General features: G+C 40.5%; 1 protein-coding gene across 2 annotated transcripts in view; it reads right to left on the reverse strand.

Moving 5' to 3' along the window:
• KATNAL2 (katanin catalytic subunit A1 like 2) overlaps positions 1 to 22,974 on the reverse strand; it is a 42,675-nt gene that overhangs the window by 3,036 nt on the left and 16,665 nt on the right. The window contains exons 5-15 of one of the 2 annotated variants that reach the window (XM_089497640.1): positions 22,603 to 22,723; positions 20,422 to 20,520; positions 16,404 to 16,502; positions 15,292 to 15,369; positions 13,368 to 13,466; positions 12,115 to 12,178; positions 10,136 to 10,254; positions 5,949 to 6,040; positions 4,183 to 4,293; positions 2,331 to 2,493; positions 1,030 to 1,132 (exon numbers count right to left, since the gene is read on the reverse strand). In XM_089497640.1, coding sequence (XP_089353766.1) covers positions 1,030 to 1,132; positions 2,331 to 2,493; positions 4,183 to 4,293; positions 5,949 to 6,040; positions 10,136 to 10,254; positions 12,115 to 12,178; positions 13,368 to 13,466; positions 15,292 to 15,369; positions 16,404 to 16,502; positions 20,422 to 20,520; positions 22,603 to 22,723 — 1,148 coding nt within the window. The remainder of the gene's footprint in view (positions 1 to 1,029; positions 1,133 to 2,330; positions 2,494 to 4,182; positions 4,294 to 5,948; positions 6,041 to 10,135; positions 10,255 to 12,114; positions 12,179 to 13,367; positions 13,467 to 15,291; positions 15,370 to 16,403; positions 16,503 to 20,421; positions 20,521 to 22,602; positions 22,724 to 22,974) is intronic. The other variant, XM_089497648.1, reaches the window with a different exon arrangement.

Here is a 22,974-nt window from a genome sequence, read left to right on the forward strand (position 1 = left end):
CATTATTATACACACAATGAGACTTTACAGGAGATTTATACTGGAAGGGCAAATCCCATGAAGATCACTGTGTCAGGTCTTGAAAGCAAAAGAATCTTCTGGCATGCTTGGTGTTGTTGTTGTTTTTAGAATTCTTTTAGCAGCAAGAGGAGCAGAGCAGTAAAATATTTTTTGTTATTTAAAATCTGTTTTTAGGGTTACCATATGTCCCGACATGTCCTCTTTTTCAGAGCTCAAATTTCTGTCTGGGTGGATTTTAAAAATATCCAGATTTTCTTACAAGGGGGAAGTGGATGATCAAGTAGTCTTAACTCTGATGGGAAGGAGGAGAGGTATGCCAGGTTAAAGCAGGGCAAGGGAAACCCCCAAAGCAGCCAGCCTCACCCTGTAGGGGTTACTGAGTGACTTACCAGTTTCCAGCTGAAGCAGCTGTCAGAAGAGGAAGGGGAAAGGGAAGCCTATGTGCAGCCTTCAGTGAGAGTCCTGACCAAAGTGAGCAGTTTTGTGATAATTTGAGCAATACAATTAGGTATTGAAAATTCAGTTGTAACCAGATCAATTGTTGGCATTATTAAATAGTGCTAAGTAATCAATTAAAGTGAGTGTTATTTACATGCAATGAATTTTAGGATTATTTCTAGCTGCAATTATCACAGCTGATATTGTAGGGGTTATTAAAACAGAGTTGTCATAGAAGTTGATAGTCTAAAGTAGTCAGTCGATAAATGTGTCCTCTTTTTTGGTTTTCAAAACAATACCATATTTCATGACAATTTCTGCTTAGCGGAAAAGTGGTGCAGAAAACAACGCTTCTTCACAAATAAAAATTAATGCATATTTAAGAAAATGGAACACTGCCACCTGCTGGTCCCTCTCTGTGTAAGAAGAAAATAGAGATACTTATCTATACCTGTGCACAGTCTTTTAGCTTGCTGTGAAAGCTATCTCTTTATAGTCTCCTTAGATAGCATTCTTTGCAGTATTACATGAGCATCAATTCAGTGTGAATACACAGGAAGGTTACAGTACCTGGCTGGTGATTTTCAAGAGCACTGAAAATTTTTCTCACAGGACGCATAGCAGCTTCTTTGCAGACCAATTTGATGTCAGAGCCAGAATATCCTTCCATTTCCTAATACACAAATTTGAAAGAAATATGTGAATCTACCGAGATGACAATGATGACTACTACATCATCATCACCATCATCATCTTTATTTGTATTCAGTTTTTCTCCCAAAATTGGGGCCCAAACAGGCTTACAGTCTACAGACACAGTACAATTAAAAACTTACAAAAGTGGCAATTAAAATGAAATTAAACTATTGCAATATTAAAACAGATAATTTGTTTAAAAACAGAATACAGTACAATTAAAAAAAACTCAACAGAGACTGTTGAAGAGTTAATATTTAAGGAGAACAAGAGTTTTATAGAAAGTACCATAAGTAAACAGGGAAGAGCTTGCAAGGAATAATCTGCCATAAGGCCATTATTTGGTGTGTTCCTCCATTATTATCATTTACTAATTCTCACCCTATTCAAATGAAGGAAAGTGGCCATCCCTGCTACAATCAGAAATATCTAAAGCAACATTCTGGAAACATGTTTGGACTCTCCTTGGGCATGTGACTATAGAAAGTGTCATGACAAGTGCCTGTACTTTGAAATTTACCACTGCCAACTGGAAGTCCTTATCTTTTTTGTATCATCCGCTAACATGTTCACCAAAAATATGTTAGGTTTCAATTGTACACTAATTTCTAAGATATCATTTATCAACCTGTGAATCGGTGCCCATTATTTCTTTGCTTTTGCACATAACCACCACATGTGAAACCAGGTACCATTCTCCTTTAAACACTTTCAACACCTGTTGCTTGAACCTTTGTATATTATAGATAGTTTACCCAGAGTCAGGTATCAACACTAGAACATCTTATAGTAATTCTCTTTAATATCTTGGCACGTTATATATTTCAATCTCTTTGTCCATGTCTCTTCCCATTGGTGTAACTTTAATGTATGCCTAATGTTTTGTGACCCTCTAATCATCTTTTATCACTTCATCCTCCATTTCAGTTTTTATCAGCAATTTATACAATTTAGCATAGATTTATTTTCAGAACCTACTATATTTTCTAACTCTGATTTCATGGTTTCTTTGTCATCTAACTTTGAGTAAGTCACAAATCTATCTCATCTATCCATACAAATGCCAACGAGAAACTCAGGAACCAACCAAGGGAGCCTTCTCTCTCATTCTATCCAACTTGAAAGCCATCTATAAGATTATTTGCTACTGCAGATGTGCAACCACTTCTCCTTACCTGACTGAGTAAGGCATAGTTTAACTCTGTTTTAAGTGGTACTCCTCCACTGTTGCTCACAGGGGGAAGCCAGTGCTGGACCATTACTTGTCGTGCCTCTTTATTCGGCAGATCAACCAGGATCCTTTTTTCCAGCCGGCGCAACATAGCACAATCCAGTTCCCTAAAGAGAGAAGAGAAAAAAGCTTCCTCAGGAAAAAGTCACAGAATGGCTTAGTGGCCTGTTAGTGAGAAGGTGAGGTGGGGGTTGTGTGTGATCACTGAAAGCATGGAGCAATCTGATCCTTCCTTCCAGATGAACCTAGTCCCAATTTAGTCAAGGGTTTTATGCACAGATGTATTCAGTACTTGAGTGTTATGAGAGGATTTGCATCTGGAAATGGGTTATCTGAGAGAAAAATGTACAATTTTGTATGCCTTTAATTGAACTTTTTTTTAATATTGTAAGCAACCCTAAGTCCCAGTTTTGGGGAAAGGTGGGATATAAATAAATATAAATATAATAATAAACCACAGACAAAACTAAACCTCCCACACAATGTCATCAAATAATGCTGATGTATGATTCCAATTCTGAATCATACAGCATTCAGTAATCATAGAGCACACAAGTAACATACATACCTAGACACAGGAACTAGTCTTCAGCCTCATATGCAGGCATAATGGATGAAATGGAACCTTATTACATATAGGTTTGTTTACACACAGGAGTGCTTAAAGCACTTCAGACTCTGTTGTGCTATTCTTACAGTGAGAGAGGTCAGAGTCATCCTCCTCCTTCTCCCAGTTTTACTTAAGAGAGGCTGGGACTGGGAGAGTCTTACTGTCCAAAGATCTCCCAGTCAATCCATGGCTAGGGCAAGGTTTGAACTAGAACCTCCTGATTTCACAGTCCAGCCATTAGTCTCTTTACCTTGTTATTTTTCTATGTTTCTTTATTTACATGCTACAGGTTGAATCTCCCTTATCCAGAATGCCAAAATCTGAAATATTCCAAAAACCAAAACTTTTTTCATGGGTGACTGAGACAGTGACACCTTTGCTTTCTGATGGTTCAGTGTACACAAACTTGGTTTCATGCACAAAATTATTGAAATGCATTGTATGAAATTACTTCCAGGCTGTGTGTATATGAAACATAAATTGATTTTGTGTTTAGACTTGGGTTCCATCTCCAAGATATCTCATTATGTACATATATGCAAATATAAGTATTCCAAAGTAATAATAATAAAAACAACAAAAAACAACAACAAAGAACTGAAATCCAAAACACTTCTGGTCCCAAGCATTTTGAATACAGGAGACTCAACATGTATATATCTCTATCTTTATTTAGAATCTCTATAAGGTACTAAATGGTATACGTTTTCCATTATAGACCATTTTTTCCCCTCAACTAGATCTATGTAGCATTTAAAAAACTGAAGGGTTTTATCCTGAAACTTTTAAAAGTCACCTTTTAATACCAATAAAATCCAACCTTGCCTATTTATAGACTGTATCTTTTCTGAGCACTGGATGATTTAAGCACCTTACGAGTTTCTTTGCTGAAACCCTTCTTTAGCTTAACCATAGTAAATAACTTGGCTATCAAGCCCCTTTTTAAATATTAGCAGCTGGCTTGCACTGGCATATGTTAACTTTACCAAGGATTATGTACTCCTGGGGTTCAAGCAACAAGAACTGCTGAAGCCAAAAAAAAAAAAAAAGTAGAAAGCTCCCAATTAATCTTTGAAGGTTTTAAGCAAATATCAAGGCTTTTACTGCTCTGAGACTAAGTAAAATCTTTATCTGTGTTTAGAGGCTCACGCAAATGTATTCAAAATGTACTCTCCGGATCTCTTACCAAGGCAGGTTGGAAGCTGCTAAAACAAAGACAAGATCATCCGATCGGGCCAGGCCATCCATCTGCACCAATAATTCTGTTTTCATCCGCCTGCTTCCTTCATGTTCACCACTACCAAAGATATATTGGGGGGCAGGGAAAGGAGGAAATGTTATTCCCTGGTTACATCAGTACAATCTCCTTTATTTTGATAGGAAACAGCTTAGATGTGGAAACCCAGTTATGGGTCTCTTCCCACCCACCCCGGTTCCAAGCATGGCTGAGTTCCATTAGCTAAACCCTTAAGCATTATGTCAAACTTCATGACGATTAAAGCACAGAAGTTAATTCTGCAATGAATCCACTCCTAAGAGAACTAGAATGAAAGGAAATGCACACTTTGGAGTTTTATCTTTGCATGCAGATTAAGATAAAAAGTCCTAAGCAAATACCAGACCCGGCATTTAGTGAGAAGGCTATTAAGCCTTGAGTTGGATCATGCTGGATAATTACAGAGAAAGGAAACAGGCCTCCTTTCAGTGGGAGCATGTTGACTTTGCACATCTGATAATACAGTGCAAGATGGGTTACTGGACTCATTCATTATACATCATTGTCTTACTATTCCAAATATTCTTGGATTTTCTTGTACCAAACTATTGCACTATGCAATAAGAAGCTCTCTTTTGCAAGTTCCCACTACAATGAATGGGAGCAACATAAAAATATGTCTATAAATTTGTAATAAAATTATATATCTATAACTTTGCTCCCACTGAATTTAATACCATGTATAGAAGGGATTTCACCTTAGGGTTGCCATACGTCAGAAACGATTTGTATTGTGCCATAATTTGGTAGAAGAAAACACACATCCCACCACTGTGTTACCATCAGTTGTACAGGTGTCTCTAGAGAACTGTCGCTCTCTGTAATATGCTGGATGTTATGGATGAGAGAGGAATGTTGCCTACGATGTAAAAGTAGACAGCTGGACTTCAAGATCTTTGGTAAAGGGTGTATTTTGCAGGCAAAAGATTCTAGATTCATTTCTCTTTATCTCTGGTTGAAAGATTTTAATGTGTAAGGCTAGGAAAGACTTGATGGCAGAGAAACAGATGGACATTTCAGTAGCACCTGGCAGCTGCCATCATGTTCTTGTGAAACCTACTTAACACTATGATTTTACAATCATTTATCTAATTTTAAAGGATCCCTAGACAAATTTGTATATACATAATCTAACACTTGACTCTGCACTTCCAGTGGTAACTTCCATATGTGAAACAGTCATAATTGATTAAACACCATGAAGAGAGTGTCTGAAACACTTCAAAATACAATATGTGTTCCACAGAGAGCAATTACATGCTCACCTCTGAGACATTATGCAATGACATGTCAAGTGATATGAAAATTCTCTCTCTAGTTTTTTTTGAAGTATTCAACCATGTCAGAAACTAGGATAGAAGCTATAGGTGTGAATTACCCTCATTTGAACTGCAATTCCCCTCATCCCTCACAATTGGCTATGGTGGCCAGAATGGAAAGTGCAGTCCAAGAGCATATGTTGCACACCTTAAGTTGCACACCTCTGGTAAACAGGGGGTTTTAGATGCAGAAAAGAAAGAATAGGATTAAGTGGAAGGGCAACAGATTTTCTTCTTCTGTGTATATCCTACCCAGGTTGCAGTAAACAAGTATGGGTTTATAGATAAGTCATTTAACAAGAGGATCTACCTTACAGGAAAAAATTAGCAAAGGACATGCCACACACAAATAGTTACCCTGGCACAGTGCCTCGTTGACTCATGACAGACTCCAGCTCATCCAGGAAGATTGTGGAGGGAGCATGGTAGCGGGCAAGCTCAAACAACACCTGTTCAGAAACATGCCACAAGAAAGGACAGGTTAGGAGAGACTAATATAGCCTCTGTAAGGCCTACCTCTGATTTTGTGAAGTTCAGAGAGAACACACTGCTACAGCAAGCGTATGAAGTCTCCTATACTGAGCTCCTCCTGGAGCTTAGGTGGCTGGAGAAATTATTTCCCCCAGAATCCCCCAGCCAGTATGACTCCTGGCTGGTTATCTGGGAAATGAAATCCAAAAAATGCGACCTTTCTAAGCTTTGTCAGGACCAGTGGTCTATCTTGGACAGTACTCCCTTCTGTGATGGGCAACCATGTCCATGTGATAGTCTATCTCATAATCTCCTACCAAAGGTCCTTGGAAGGGAACATGCTAGAACATAAATGAATCCACATCCACCACTACCATGCCCCTGTACAATCTTTATTCTTTTCAAAAGAACTTATGTAAGAAATTTTCTGAGTGAATCCCTTATAACCCAACACTGTCATTAAGATATACAACTCCTAAATTTGGAAGTGCACTGTCTAAAAATAATTTATAATAAAAATAATATCCACCAACTCCATTAATATCCCCAATGGCCATGTTCATGTACTGTTGATTGTACAACCCAAAGTGAAAAGTATCCTTTTAATCATGTTTCCAGTTATTTTGATATTTATTTGGATGGTGACTCCTGCTCATCTTACAAAAACAGTATTTACGGAAAACATGAAGATACTCAAGGTTCCTTTATTTACCAGGCCTGAAGCCTGTTATGCTTTTTGTTTAAAAAATAGAAATGCTACACCAGCAGAAATGAACATAATCAATTGCTATACATTTCAGATGGTGCCATCTGAACACAATGATTGATCATATAGTTGATCATACAGGCATAGCTCAGTTAACAAAGCCTCTGACAAATAAGCTGCTTTTTACAAAGTTCTTTTACATCTGCCTTGCACATTTTTTGCTTTGTCCTCTGTCTAGTTGGATTTTTTTAGCAGCATTTGCATTGGGAGGGTGGTGAAGGAAAGCTAGAGAAAAACACTTTGGGTATTGTGCTGCAGCAGTGTGTCTGCAGTAAACAATGCAATAATACTTGAGACAGGGAAGAATGAGGTTTTGTTCTTTATGGATGTTACTGTAACTGTGTGTGCTCATTTATAACAGGCAAGGTAAATAGCAGTTGCTTCTAGAATCCCTTACTGAACATGCATGAACAGCAAAGGGGAGAGCGGATATGCTTGCCTCGACAGATAGTCCCAGCATGTTAAAAAAAACATAAGTTTGTCTGTCTAAATGGAAATAAGAAAAAAAAGCAGAGGCAATTCATATGTTGCTGTGATCCATTCTGTGATGAATACAGCCATATCATAGTTAATGAAGCAATGTGTTCCTGGGCATTACTTCTTTAACAAAACAGTTTATACCAAAGGCAGACATGATGTGAAAAGAACAGGGATAGTTTCCTATTGTATAAAATAGAACAGTTCAACCTGATTCAGACAATTTTTTAATTAAAACTAATAGTATGGCTATGTTAAATGAAAAAAAAAAAAGACCAAATCAGGTAAGCCTTACATAAGTAAACAAAAATGTTTTGAATTTTCTAGAGACCATTTGAAAGGTTCTTCCAAAATGTATCCAGCGATGACTTTTTCTTTCACCAGCCTCCATATTTCTTCTGATTTCTATTTTGTTTGGATAAAGTTTCTCAGAAATTATAGTTCTCTGCCTTTTTAACATGCTGAGGATGACTGGTGAGCCAGGTTCATCTGCCCTCCTGTTAACTTTTTCTACTGCTGTTCACACATGCTGAGTAAGAGATTTTGAAGGCAGGTGCCGTTTACCTTGCCAGTAGTAGGCAGGCACACACAGCTACAGTAGGATCGGCAAGAGTAGAATCTCATTCTTTTCCAATTTAAGCTTTACTGCAATGTTTACTCCTAACATGCTGCTGCAACTCCTAACATGTTTGTGTTTCTCCATCTCTCCTTCACCAGCCTCTCAGTGTCAGTGTTACTCAAAAGTATGCAACTGGACAGAGGACAAAGAGGAAAAGGGCATAGTCAAGTGGGCAAAAAAGCCTTTGTAAAAATGAGCTCTAATATCAGAGGCTTTGTTAACTGAGGTATGCCTGTAGCGATGAAACTACATTTAGCTATCCTGAACCCATGACACAGTGGTAAAGGATATAAATATAATTAAAGAAAATAAGAAAGCACTGTATTTATGTGCCATATATTTTGTTTTCTGCTATGAACTCTCACCAATATAGTTGATTGTAAAGAAAGTCTATCTGGAAAAAAATATCTGAAATGTTACCACAAGACTATCTGAGCAAAATGTTTGCAACACTGCCTTGGCATAAGAGTACAAACCATTTCTTAAATCTGCATGGCTTATAAAAGAGCAAACATCCATAAATAATCCTGTCTTTATGTTTTAAATCTTTTCTACTAAATCCTTCCCAAGTACATGGAGAATAATAGGATAGAAGAAAATGATTCCAGAAAGAGATTTTGAGCAAATCCTAAAGCAGCTACGAAAGATTAAAACATTTCCTTTCTTCCACTGTTGCACTATTTGTAGATTTTTAAATAAGGATTAAAAAAAACAATTTAAAATAGTCTGAGCTTGGCTTCTTTTTTTTTCCTGGCCAAAACAAAATGTCCCCCCCCCCACCTGACCAATTCCAAACAAAATAACATTCTGGTCATTATTTGCTGTCAAACTGACTGACATATGATGATGGCCTCCAGAGCCCATCATCATCTGCCCTGCTTAGATCTTGTGAACTCAGGGCTGTGGCTTCCTAGATTGAATCTGTCCATCTGTAATGCAGTCTTTTTCCTACTGCCTTCCATTCATCTTTTCTAATGAGTCTCCATTATCCATGCCGTAGTATTTCTAATTTCTTTGTATGGCTGTGAAAGCTGAACAATGAAGAAAGCTGACAGGAAGAAAAGCAACTCGTTTTAAATGTGGTGTTAGAAAAGAGTTCTGGGTAATATGAACAGCCAAAAATAAATGGGTCCTTGAGCAAATCAAGCCTGAATTTTGAAGGACCATATCTCCCTATATGAACCTGCATGAGAACTTCTGAGAGGGCTCTTCTCTCTGTCCCACCACCCTCACAGGTCTATCTGATAGGAATATGGAAGAGGGACTTCTTGGTGGTTGTCCCCAGACTCTGAAACTCCCTTCCTAGAGAGCTTAGACTGGTACCCTGCTGGCTATCCTTTCACAGGCAGGTGAAGATCCTTTGGTTTCAGCAGGTTTTGAGGGTTGACTGAGGATTGGCCTTTCAAGTGCTGAATTTGTCTAAATTTGTTTTTCTTCTTTTCAACGGTTTGCTTTTAACTTCATTGATTGTTAAATTGTACAGTTGGCACTTTGTAGCCACAGATTCTTCATCCTCAGACTCAATCATCCACGGCTTGAAAATATATATTTTTTAAATTCCAAAAAATCAAACCTTGATTTTGCCATTTTATATAAGGGAAACCATGTTATTATGGCACTGCATATAATGGGACTTGAGCATCCATGGATTTCAGTATCCACTGGTGGTGGGGGATGGGGAGGGTATCCTGGAACCAAACCCCAGTGATACCAAGGGCTCACTGTATTCTAATTTTTGTACGCTGCAAATTTTTAGCTGTATCTGTTTTAACTTTTGTAAACTGCCTTGAGTCAGACTGCAGAAAAGGCAGGATATAAATAAGTACATCAATAATAACAACTCCCATTAAAAGCCAAATGACTAAACTGAAGCTATCATACTTTGGACATATCATGAGATGAGATGATTCATAGAATAAGGCAATAAAGCTGGGGAAAGTAGAAGAGTAAGTCCACATGAAAGGGGGAGAGACTCAATTTAGGAAGCTACTGTCCTCAGGTTGCAAGACCTGAACAGGGTTGTTAATAAGCAGGACTCTTGGAAGCCTCCCATTCATAGGATTACCACTGGTCAAAGCCAACTTGATGGCAAATATGAACATACTAGACTAGGGCTAACCTATTCCTCCTCAGGGCTACTACGCTAGAAAACCTTCTGCCCACCACTGTTCCGTTCTATAGATATTCACAGAAGACAAAAACAGTTCTTACTCTGACAAGTTTTTCTGAATCACCCCTCCATTTGCTGACAATAGTGGATGCGGAGATATTGAAGAAGGTAGTATTGCATTCAGTGGCCACAGCTTTAGCTAGCAAAGTTTTTCCAGTACCTACAAAGTACAGGAGATAGGACACTTATTAAGTTCTCTCTCAATCACTTATTTTCAAACTCCCATTAGAGAATTTTGCATGCACTATATACAGGTAAGAAATAACTTCCATGAGTTATTTGTTGAACTTAAAAAAGTACTCTAATTGCCAAAAGCAATAGATTCGTTGGGCATTGTTTGCCCTATCTGTTGTTTTTGTTAGGTACCTTCAATTCAGTTCTTACTTATGGTGATCTTATAGGGTTTTCCTGGGAAGATTCGTTCAGAGGTTTGTCATGGCCTTCCTATGAATATAACCTGTAGCGCAGGAATTCCCTGTCAGTCTCCCTTCCAAGTACTAACCAGGTCTGATTCTGCTTAGCTTCCAAGGACAGGATCTTTAGGTTGGCTGCCTGTGCACAGCCAATGTCTAATATTGGGAGGAAACTGTTTACAACTATCCAGATGATGAAGTTGTAAAATGCCTATATTGTTGTTGTCTGCCTTCAAGTCATTTCTGACTTTTGGTAACGCTAAGGTGACCCTATCATGGTTTTTTTTTTGTTTTTTGTTTTTTTTTTTTGCAAGATCTGTTCAGAGGACACTTGTCATGGCCTTCCTCTGAGACTGAGAGAGTGTTTGACTTGCCTAAGGTCACTCAGTGGTTTTCATGGCCAAGCAGTGAATCGAATCCTGGTCTCCAACGTTGTACTCAGATCACTATGCCACACTGGCTCTCAAAATGCCTATAATATAGATCTAGCTGTGTGGTTTCTGCAGGAAAACATGGCTCTGGAAGACCAGGCTCTACCCTGGTGTATGGGTGTGTTTCTATGTTGCCTGTTGACTTATAGCAACCCCATAAATTTCATAGGGTTTTCTTAGGCAAGGAATATTCAGAAGATGTTTTGCCAGTTCCTTACCCTGAAGTACTAATGCAAATACTAATCAGGGCTGACTCTGCTTACCTTCTACAATCAAATAGAATCTGATGCCTTTACAGTATTTACGCCCTGGTACATGAGGGTTAATACTGGGGTTCAAACTCTGGGCAAATGAAGTTTCCCCAAGAATGGATGTTCTTGTGAGAAGAGAAGGCGCTATTGAAACTGCGTGCATCAATAAAGTCATAACAACACATTCCTGGAAATGGTCTGAGTGCACTACAGCTGTATTGAAGGTTTGTGGCAGAGAGTGAGCTGGGAAAAGGGGAAACAGCTCTATAAATTTCCACTACACCCAGGAAAGAAAAACAGATGTGGTGTAACTGCCTGTTGGTCAGTGACTATGACTTCACTAATGCTGAGCAGTTTTCAAAAGGGGGTGTAAGGGCTTGCTTTTTAAATTTAGGAATGAATACACATATAAATAGAGAGCCAATGTGGTGTAATGGCTTAAGTGTTGGACCACAACACCAGAATCCAGGGTTTGAATGCCTGCTCAGCCATGAAAATCCATTGAGTGACTTTGAGCAAGTCACACTCTACCAGAGGATGGCAAAGGCAAGCCCCCTCTGACCAAATCTTACTAAGAAAACTCTGCAATAGGGTCATCTTAGGGTCCCTATATTTCAGAAACATCCTGAAGACACACAACAACAACACATGTAAATATGCCTCTTTAAATTGTTTTGTTCATCTTTTTTGAATGGAAGACCTCTCCTGACATATGAGGGAAGTGGTCAAGACTAGAAACTAATCTAGCCCTGATCTTGCAAAACACATTAGATGTGTGCGCAGCCATATTCACAGCATGGGTGAAGAACCTGCTGTGACCACATTAAGCACATTATGTCTGCCTTCAGCCAGGGCATAAGAAACATGACAGATGTCTAAGGGAATGCAAAAACAAATTCACAAGCTACAGCTATACAGGCAATACCTGGAGGGCCATATAGCAACAGTCCTTTCCATGGAGAGAGGATGCCCGTAAACAACTGTGGATACTGAGGAGAGAGGAAGACATATCCAAGAAATGTTTTAAAGTTAGTTTCTTAAGTCAAAGTACAATTTCTGCAACAACTATGAGCACTCAACCCCCCATGCTTACTCCTCTACTGTTCATATACTGACCACACAAAGGCAGGAATTTCCTTTATATTAGGTCACAACAACATTTCCCCTTCCCCACCACCATTCCCTTCTCCTTTTGTGTCGTCGCTTTTAGGTTGTAAGCCTGAGGGCAGGGAACCGTCTAATTAAAAATAATAATTGTAAGCCGCTCTGATAGCCTTTAGGGCTGAAGGGCAAGGTATAAATACCATAAACAAACAAACAAACAAACCTGGGATAAGGGGAAGGGCCATAGCTCAGTAGCAGAGAACAGACTTCCATGCAGAAGCTCCCAGGCTTTATGTTGGCATCTACAGTCAAATCTGTAAAAGCCCCTTGTCTGAAATCTGAAGAGCTGTTGTCAGTGAAAATGTGGCCCCTGGTGCTACCTGAACCCCCACTGACTCCTGCAAGATCAAATTTGGTTGAAAAATCCCAAAAATCCCAGGAAGAGTAAGCTACAGCATAGCAGTGTTTGAATAAACTTATATTCTGGGCAGACAGTAGAGGAAGTCAACACTAGAAATCACTGTTTCCCAGTTCCATACCTGTCTCTAAGCCTGCCTTACTTCCACATCCTAGGCCCATCTAGAATCATAGAGTTGGAAGGGGCCTCAAGGGCCATCCAGTCCAACCCTTGCCATGCAGGGAGACACAATCAAAGCATCCCTGACTGGTGGCTATCCAGCCTCTGTTTAAAGACCTCCAAAGAAGGAGATGCCACCACACCCCAAGGGAATGCGTTCCACTGTTGAACAGCTCTTATTGTTAGGAAGTTTTTCCTAATATTGAGGTGGAATCTCTTTTCCTGCAGCTTGCATCCATTGTTCTGGATCCTGTTCTCTGGAGCAGCAGAAAACAAGCTTGCTCCATCCTCAGTGTGACACCCTTTCAAATATTTAAACAGGGCTATCATATCACCTCTCAACCTTCTCTTCTAAGAGGCTAATCTTGCCAAAATCAAAAGCTGCCACCTAGAAATAAAGGTAAAGGTAAAAAACTACATGGTATGACTTCAGGACTTTGTCCATGAAAATAGACCAGTCTTGTGCCTTTGAAATTAGTAATATAGGATTTACTTACCCGTATGGGATACACGACAGCTTCCTTGACTAACCGTTTGGCTGCATCAAGTCCAATAATATCATCCCATTTTACATTTGGGTTATGGAGATAGATCTCCTGCAAAACATTGATCTTCATTAAAACAAACAAGTAAACAAACCAATTTCCCATTTTCATGTACAAGTATAATAGATACTGAAATATAAATTCACTTATGATGGAACATGTTATGCTTGGATATGTTTTGAAATTAAACAGCAATTTGGAAAGGGATAGGTTACTTCACATTCCTTTTAGACTAGGGAGGTTAGCCTGCTTCCATCCTTGTTATTCTTTTCTTAGTAGGTGAAGACCCTGTATTCCAGCAAACATTTGAGAACTGATTATTTTACATGGGCCTAAATAACCTAAAGCACCAGATCCCACCTGATCTTGTAAGCTAAGCAGGGTCAGCCATGGTTTGTACTTGGATGGGAGGCCACAAATGAATACCAGTTGCTGTAGGCCATATTTCAGTGGAAGGAACTGGCAAAACCACCTCTGAATATTCCTTGCCTAAGAAAAACCTATGAAATTCATGGGTTGCCATAACTGGACAGGTGACTTCAAGGTACATCCACAAACTCCCTCTCTAACTTGAGACTAACCAACAGGATTCAGGTCATAGTCTCCCAGTTTTGTCAGAAACCATTCTGCACCAGGCTACACAGAAAAGGCAATCGAGAAGGAACTTCCACTGAAACAGATGAGTACTGTCGCACAACAGTGAGAGTTCACTTCTCCCAGCTGACAACAGGGCTCTCTCCCCTTGGATTATGTCCAAAGTGCAACAATATCCATACCTGTTTCCTCTACTGCTCACACCTGATATTTCGTACTGAATGATATACATGAGTATATACGGTATCATTCAGTACGAAATATAAGGTGTGAGCAGTAGAGGAAACAGATATGGATATTGTTGCACTTTGGACATAATCCAAGGGGAGAGACAGAAGTCGACCTCATGTATAAGTCAAGGGCAGTTTTTGAGGCCAAAATCATGGATTTTGATATGACCCGTGGATAAGTCAAGGGCATGTTACAAAAGATCTAAAGGGGGAAACAAAGCAACACTTCCCCGCTCTACATTTCTCTCTCTGAACCTCTCTCAAGGGTCACAGTATCAGCATGGGGAAACAAGTCTGGGTGCATACATACACACACACCTCTTTGCATCAGCATTTCCAGACTCAAGGCTTGCAGAAAAAAAAAGAAGACACCAGCCTTGCCTTTAACCCCAGCATTTCCAGACCCATGGCTTGGAGGGGAGAAAAGGAGGGGCCCAGGCTTGCCTTTAACCTCAGCATTTCCAGACCCATGGCTTCCATGGAAAAAAAAAGGAGGACCCCAGCTTTGCCTTTAACCCCAGCATTTCCAGACCCATGGCTTGGAGGGAAAAAGGAGGACCCCAGGCTTGCCTTTAACCCCAGCATTTCCAGACTCATGGCTTGGAGGGAAAAAGGAGGACCCCAGGCTTGCCTTTAACCCCAGCATTTCCAGACCCATGGTTTGCAAAACGGGGTCTAAGCCTGGGCATGCTCCCTCTCTCTGCATCCTTCTCCCTTCCCTCAGTAGCTGCTTGTTAGCTCCAGCTGCAAGGGAGGGCTGAAGGATCACACACATACACACTCGCGGAGAGAGGAGAGGCTGCAGGCACCAGGACTCAAATGGGGAGCTGTTTACTTGGCTACAGAGGAAGGTGGGCACTTTTTTTTAATGAACTTTATCAGCTGTAGTAACCTATTGACCCTTCCATAAGTTGATCCTTGATTTTGGAGTCCATTTTGGGGCATAAATTTCTCGACTTATAGTTGAGTATATACGGTAATTAAAAGCATTCATTTTCCAAGCAATTAGTGCAGAACACACCCTGAGATGGAAAAGAAATGTTCAGCCATACCCGGCTTACTACAGTTGCAAGTTCTCTCATTTCAGCAGTCATCCCAACAAAGGCACCTAGTGGTTTTAACAGTCGTTCCTATTAAAACACAAAGCATGCACAATCATACAAAACAAAATTGTCCTAGTTATTTGGAGGCATTATCAAATATAACTTGTAGCATCATTTTGAAACAGACTTTTGGGTAAGTTCCTCTTCAGATACATTAATTCCTGTTGCAGCGAGATACTGAGGCTCATGAATATTTGCCACACTTCACTGACCTAACATACAAAGTAAGAGCTGAATTAAAGAGATGTTGTAGTTATTTGGACTGGAAAACTTCCCTGCACCTTGGATATTGTATCCTGTCCAAGATCAAAATGGGACCATGCTTGAAAAACCATGTGATCCCCCAATTTGGAGATCCACAGCTATGTCAGGATGAAAATGAAATATGTGGGTCCTAACGGTGAGGTGAGGGGGCCCAAAGACCACATTTGATTTTACAATCAGGCCAGGGAAAAGGAGCACTAAAGCGTGTATCACATAAGCCCCATTCTTGCATCAATTGCATCGGGGGGAGGGGGGGAGGAAACATACTGCATTCAGAGCCCCAATATTGCATTATCATTATTATTATTAAGCTTTATTTATATAGCGCTGTAAATCTACACATTGCTTTACATACAATCAATTAAAATAGATTTAAAAACTGCCTATTGTGTACATTCTACAAAAATAATTAAATATATACATATTAGTACAGGTTACTTAATTATTTAATGTTAATTTAATGCTATTTAATGTTAATTATTGCATGTCTTCATAACTGTGCAACGGGAGCTGCTGCTTCCATTACATTCTCTTCTTAAGTTCCCTTTAACCCTGCCCCACCTGTCTAATACCCCACCCAGCATGCCTATTATTATTATTATTATTATTATTATTATTATTATTATTCAAACTATTCCAGATCTCTGTTACAGAGATGTCATAAAAGCATTTTGAAAAAGGGGAAAAAAGCAAGGGGCCCTTTTTCCCACAGAGCTTTTTTTCAGCATAGACTTTAGAGCACAATCCAGGCATCACTTCTTAAAACTATTTTATTGGTTAGAAAGAACATCACTCACTGAAGGATCCGGATTACAGTTAAGGCTATGCAAGGCTATTTCACTCGATGCACCTTTAATAGCATCTTGGATCATCCCACGGAAATCAATAATTTGACCCTAAAGGAGAAATAAGAATGTTTACCAGCCTTAAAGACCATAAGGAGTATTGAAGCAGGAACCTAAAGGATACCAGGAAAGGAAAGGAAGGCTACATTCCTGGGAAAGCCTCTAGGATGGTTATGCGACAAGGGCTACAAACAAGTCAAATGAATTTGCTGGTCACACAGATCAGCATGATCTCTTACATTTGCTTTTATGTTGGCCTGGTCTCATCTACTCTCCCATACCATTGCCTCTCCCAGCCTGAGGAAGGGTTACCTGGCATTAGTCTGAGTAGTGCCAGGTGGCTGGCTTTAGCTTAAAAAAAACATGAAAGTGCTCTGTTGCAGGCATTGTGGAGAATTCAAATGACAGCTAGATTTAAAGTAGGTAGGGATGGACAGTGTACAGATCAGCAATCGTTTCCACCAGGCTGCACTATCTTAGGATGCTGAATTCTAACCCCAGACTTCCCCACACCTGACCTGTTCCCTCTCTCAGGAACTTTTGTTAAAATAGCCAAGAGTAAGATGGAACTTAACAAGGGTAAATTAGAATAATAGAATCATGGAGTTGGAAAAGACTGCAAGGGCCATCCAGTCCAACCCCCTGCCATGCAAGTAATCTCAATCAAAGAATCCCCAACAGATGGCCATCCAGCCTCTGTTTAAAAACCTCTAAGGAAGAAGATTCCACTACACTCCAAGGAAGGAGTGTGTTCCACTGTTAAACAGCCCTTACTGTCAGGAAGTTCCTCCTAATGTTGAAGTGAGATCTCTTTTCCTGCAGCTTGCATCCATTGTTCTGGATCCTGTTCTCTGGAGCAGCAGAAAACAAGCTTGCTCCCTCCTCAATATGACATCCCTTCAAGTATTTAGACAGGTCTATCATATTACCTCTTAACCTTCTCTTCTCCAGGCTAAACATCCCCAGCTCCCAAAGTTGTTCCTAATAGGGCATGGTTTCCAGACCCTTCACCATTTTGGTCGCCCTCCTTTGGACACACTGCAGTTTTCAACATCCTTTTTAAATTGTGGTGTCCAGAACTGCACACAGTATTCCAGGTGGGGCCTGACCAGAGCAGAATAGAGTGGTACTATTACTTCCCTTGATGTAGACACTATACTTCGATTGATGCAGCATAACATCTCATTGGCCTTGTTAGCTACCACATCACACTGCATTCAGCCAGGTGTCACCCATCTGTTCATTTCATTTTTCCACCCTAAGTATGTTGAAATTCATTTTGTTAGCTTTGGCCCAGCTTTCTAATCTATCAAGGTCATTCTAAAGTTTGATCCTGTCCTCTGGAGTATTAGCTACTCCTTCTAATTTGGTGTCATCTGCAAATTTGATAAGTATACCCCCACGTCTGTCATCCAAGTCATTGATAAAGATGTTGAATAGTACTGGGCCCAGGACAGAGCCTTGTGGGACCCCACTGGTAACTTCTCTCCAGGATGAAAAGGAGCTATTGTTGAGCACCCTTTGGGTTCGGCCAGTCAACCAATTACAAATCTATGTAACAGTTACGTTGTCTCACCCACATTTTACCAGTTTGTTTGCAAGAATGTCATAGGAAACCATGTCAAAGACCTTACTGAAATCAAGACATACTATATCCACAGCATTCCCTTCATCTACCAAGCTGGTAATTTTATCAAATCATAGAATCATAGAGTTGAAAGAGACCGCAAGGGCCATCCAGTCCAACCCCCTGCCATGCAGGAAATCCAGATCAAAGCATCCCCGACAGATGGCCATCCAGCCTCCGTTTGAAGACCTCCAAGGAGGGAGACTCCACTACACTCCTAGGAAGTGTGTTCCACTGTCGAACAGCCCTTACTGTCAGGAAATTCCTCCTAATGTTGAGGTGGAATCTCTTTTCCTGCAGCTTGCATCCATTGTTCCAGGTCCTAGTCTCTGGAGCAGCAGAAAACAAGCTTGCTCCCTCCTCAATATGACATCCCTTCAAATATTTAAATAGGGCTATCATATCACCTCTTAACCTTCTTTTCTCCAGGCTAAACATACCCAGCTCCCTAAGGCGTTCCTCATAGGGCATGGTTTCCAGACCTTTCACCATTTTGGTCGCCCTCCTTTGGACACACTGCAGTTTTCAACATCCTTTTTAAATTGTGGTGTCCAGAACTGCACACAGTATTCCAGGTGGGGCCTGACCAGAGCAGAATATAGTGGCACTATTACTTCCCTTGATCTAGATACTATACTTCTATTGATGCAGCCTAAAATCGCATTGGCCTTGTTAGCTGCCGCATCGCACTGTTGACTCATGTTCAACTTGTGGTCTACTTGGACTCCTAGATCCCTTTCACATGTTGTCTCCTTAAGCCAGGTGTCCCCCATCCTATATATGTGCATTTCATTTTTTCGCCATAAGTGCAGTACCTTACATTTCTCCCTGTTGAACTTCATTTTGTTAGCTGTGGCCCATCTTTCTAGTCTATTCAGGTCATTTTGAATTTTGATCCTGTCCTCTGGAGTATTAGCTATTCCTCCTAATTTGGTGTCATCTGCAAATTTGATAAGTATTCCCCCAATTTTTTCCTCGAAGTCATTGATTAAGATGTTGAACAGTACTGGGCCCAGGACAGAGCCCTGTGGGACTCCACTGGTCACTTCTCTCCAGGATGAAAAGGTGCCATTGCTGAGCACCCTTTGGGTTCAGCCGGTCAACCAATTACAAATCCACTTAACAGTTGCCTTGTCTAGCCCACATTTTACAAGCTTGTTTGCAAGAATGTCATGGGGAACTTTGTCAAAGGCCTTACTGAAATCAAGATATACTATATCCACAGCATTCCCTTCATCTACCAAGCTGGTAATTTTATCAAAGAAAGAGATTAGATTTGTCTGGCATGACTTGTTTCTCTGAAACCCATGTTGACTTTTTGTGATTATGGCATTGCCTTCTAGATGTTCACAGATTCTCTGTTTAATGATCTAGTCTAGAATCTTTCCTGGTATCGATGTCAGACTAACTGGACGATAATTGTTGAGATCCTCTTTCTTCCCCTTTTTGAAGATAGGGACAACGTTTGCCCTCCTCCAGTCTGCTGGGACTTCTCCTGTTCTCCAGGAGTTCTCAAAGATTATTGCCAATAGCTCAGATATTACATTTGCCAGTTCTTTTAATACCCTTGGATGTAGTTCGTCTGGTCCTGGAGATTTATATTCGTTTAGATTAACCAGATATTCCTATATTATCTCTTTACTTATTCTATGCTGAAATTCCCCTTTTCTGTCCTCTGCTCCTTTATCCTCACGTTGAGCACCCTTTGCCTTTTCTGAGAAGACTGAGGCAAAGAAGGTGTTGAGCAGTTCTGCCTTTTCTCTGTCCCCTGTTAACATTTTGCCATCTTCTGCACGCAGTGGCCCTACCAGTTCCTTTTTCTTCCTTTGGCTGCGGACATATCAAAAAAAGCCCTTTTTGTTGTTCTTAACCTCTCTAGCAAGCCTGAGTTCATTCTGCACTTTAGCTTTTCTGACATTGCTCCTACATGTGCTCGCTATTTGTTTGAATGATTTGTCTAAACTACCCCATAAGATATTCCCTCTCATCATTTCCACCTTCAGACATCAAAAATTGTAGTATAAACTTCTTTTAACAAGGGGGCAAAGCAGATGGCATAAAAGGTTCACACTGGGACCATGCCATTGCTGTTCTTGCCCGGACCATGGCAGCTGCATGCAACTAGCCCCAATCCAGGCTACCGCCACAGTCTTGAACTGGGTGCCAAAAAGGAGCAGTATTTTATTGCTTCATTTTGGGCTGGTTCTTCCAGGATGAGGCACACTTGGGGCAGCTTCCAGCTGCATTTGGGACATGCTTCATCTGAACACCACACCCCCAACATGGCTTGACAGTGGCCCTTTTAGGTTGTCTGTTTGAGGCCAAAGTCAGATTACAACTAACCCTTCTAGGATGAGCCCCTTCTCCAGCTCCTCCTTTGTGGATTGCGGATACATTTAAACCAAATTCAGATGAAATACGACCTAAAGCATCTTCAGTGTCCTGTAGAAAAAGTATCAACAAGAATCAGATTTGAAATTATAGTTGCTAAAGTCTCCAAGTCACTCCATTTAGTTATTCCCACAATTCTGCACTTGATACTTCAAGTAGAGCAAATAGTTGTGTTGTATTCAGCACTAATTCAGGATTTAGTATCACATGCAAAAACTACTAGAATTAGAAATTATGCTTCATGCTCAAGGAATTAACTCTCTTCTAGCATGGCTTTGAGATCCAATAAAATATGTTTCAGTCTTGCTGGTTTGTTCTTATATGGAAATCAAGATTCATGGGTGAAAACAAACCAACACAACAATTCAGATTTTGCTATAAACTTGTTTAACTTTAAATTGCTTAATTGTATTGTTTTCATAGTGATAGCTCTTCTCATAGTACTACAGTTCTCAAATTTTAATGGACAAATGAAGTATGTATCAAATCAGTTTCTACATGTGGTAGTCATTGGTTGTCACAAGTTGTCACTGGCTTTTCAGTGCCATTTTGCACAAAATCCTGCCTCCCTGAACAAAATCTTATAAAAGTGATTTAGATGTCGTTTTTCAGCATAACTATACGAATAATTTCACTAACTCATTCCAGTTTTGTGGTTCACACTATATTTTTCATCAGAATTGCATCTCTGCAAGTTCTGTTGCTCACAAGTGTTGGCATTGTGAATAAAGATGGAGTTGATGTATTTGAAGCACATTCAAGGTATGTAGATTTTTATCATGGTGTATCCCGGGTCTATTCACATTGGTTATTTACACAGATGACAATGCTAATATTTTAGGAAAACTCGGGAGGGAAACCTGAGATCAACTATTGCAGATTAAGTGGGGTTTTTGGCAGCCCCACAAAAAATGAATTGGATGCATTCCAATTGCATGTGAACAAGAAAGATTCAACCCACTTTTTATCAAGATTATTTTCACTGTCTGAATAACCCCTTAATTGTTCAAAACAAAAAAAAACATCTTGAGGGTGACTAGAACTACACTCACAGACAAGTTGCACCGAAGTCCTCAGAAACTGTAAGCATAGTTTCCCTCTTGTTAGAGTATTGATCAAAATGCTTTTGTAAGGGGCTGTGCCTCCAGCCACCCCTCTTCAGCCAGATCAGGGCTGTGGCAACAGCACGCCACAGCCCCAATCTGGCCTTTACATGGAGCAAAAAGGAGCCACCAAAAGTGGTTCCTTTTTGGGCCCTGGAAAGGGCGCAATAGCCGCGGCACTGCAGCTATACAGCATCCCTTCGGCGCTGCATTGTCCAGATGCAGCACTGGAGGAGTGTTGTGATGTTGTGCGCTGTGCAGTGTGATGTATGGTGTCACACTGCCCTGGGGGCGGAACCAAGGCATGGAGATGCTATGCCTCGACTCCGCCCCCAATCCAGCCTTTAAAGCCGGTGTGCAAAGGGCCCACCTCCTCAAACGTATATGGCATGTACCATGGGCAGGCATATAAAACCCATGTGTAGTGGTCCTGCCATTTCTGGTTCAATGAGTCTGTAGTACAGTGCGCCCTTTTTTTATGCAGGGGATCCGTTCCGGACTCCCCTGAATAAAAATCCCCCACACATATGCTTGAGCCCCACTGAAAGTAATGGTGCTCATGCATGGCAGAATGGGTTGGCGGCACGCACACCCCCATTACTTTCAATGGGATGCACACCCCGGTGTGGCTTTCAACATATGCTGAAAGCCGCGTATAGTGCGTCCACGTATGACACGGGCGCACTGTATTTAGGACTGGGGGAGGTCTTCTGAGACCACAGATACCTGCAGTCAGAAAAGGCAACTTGGGCTAGAAGGTGTGACTATACTAGCCACCTTTATATACAGTATTCATAGCCATCTTCCTACTGAACCATTCTGATTGGAGCCAGTACAATACAACAGGCCAGGATGATAGATTTAAGAAGCTTGTTCATCCAACCCAAGTCAATGTCTATAGTGCTACATTTTTCTATCAGGTTATTTAATATTTGCCAGTCCCCATAATCTACTTGTACTTTTACTCAACTGTTACAAGGATTGTATTTCAATAACTGTGAAAAGCAAGAAGCAAAAGAGGAATCTTAACCTGTCTAGGACTTTCCATGTTGGAACATTTGAAGTCTGTTGACCTAATAGGTGTTGTTTTTGAGACTGGCCTCTGATGCTGGTTGATCTTAGGGAGATTTCGGCATATGCTGCTAGCTGCCCTAGGACATAAAAAGGTTTTCAGAAAGTTTCAGGGTTACTATGTCTTGAAATGCTGAAGAACTAAAGAACATTAATAACTACGGTATCCAGGTGCTGATAGCCTCTTAGTTGCCCTGTTGTAGGTGGATTTGCCTTGAAGAATGGTTCAGAAACTGCATCTGATCCAAAACAGGGCCACTAATTACTTATTGGGATTGGTAGCTTGACCACAGTCCACATGTGCTCTGCCAGCTGTGCCAATTCCTGGTTT

The sequence above is a fragment of the Sceloporus occidentalis genome, unplaced genomic scaffold (assembly GCF_023333645.1).
Source record: "Sceloporus occidentalis isolate IW3139 unplaced genomic scaffold, rSceOcc1.0.p SCAF_1, whole genome shotgun sequence".
Taxonomy (NCBI): Eukaryota; Metazoa; Chordata; class Lepidosauria; order Squamata; family Phrynosomatidae; genus Sceloporus; species Sceloporus occidentalis.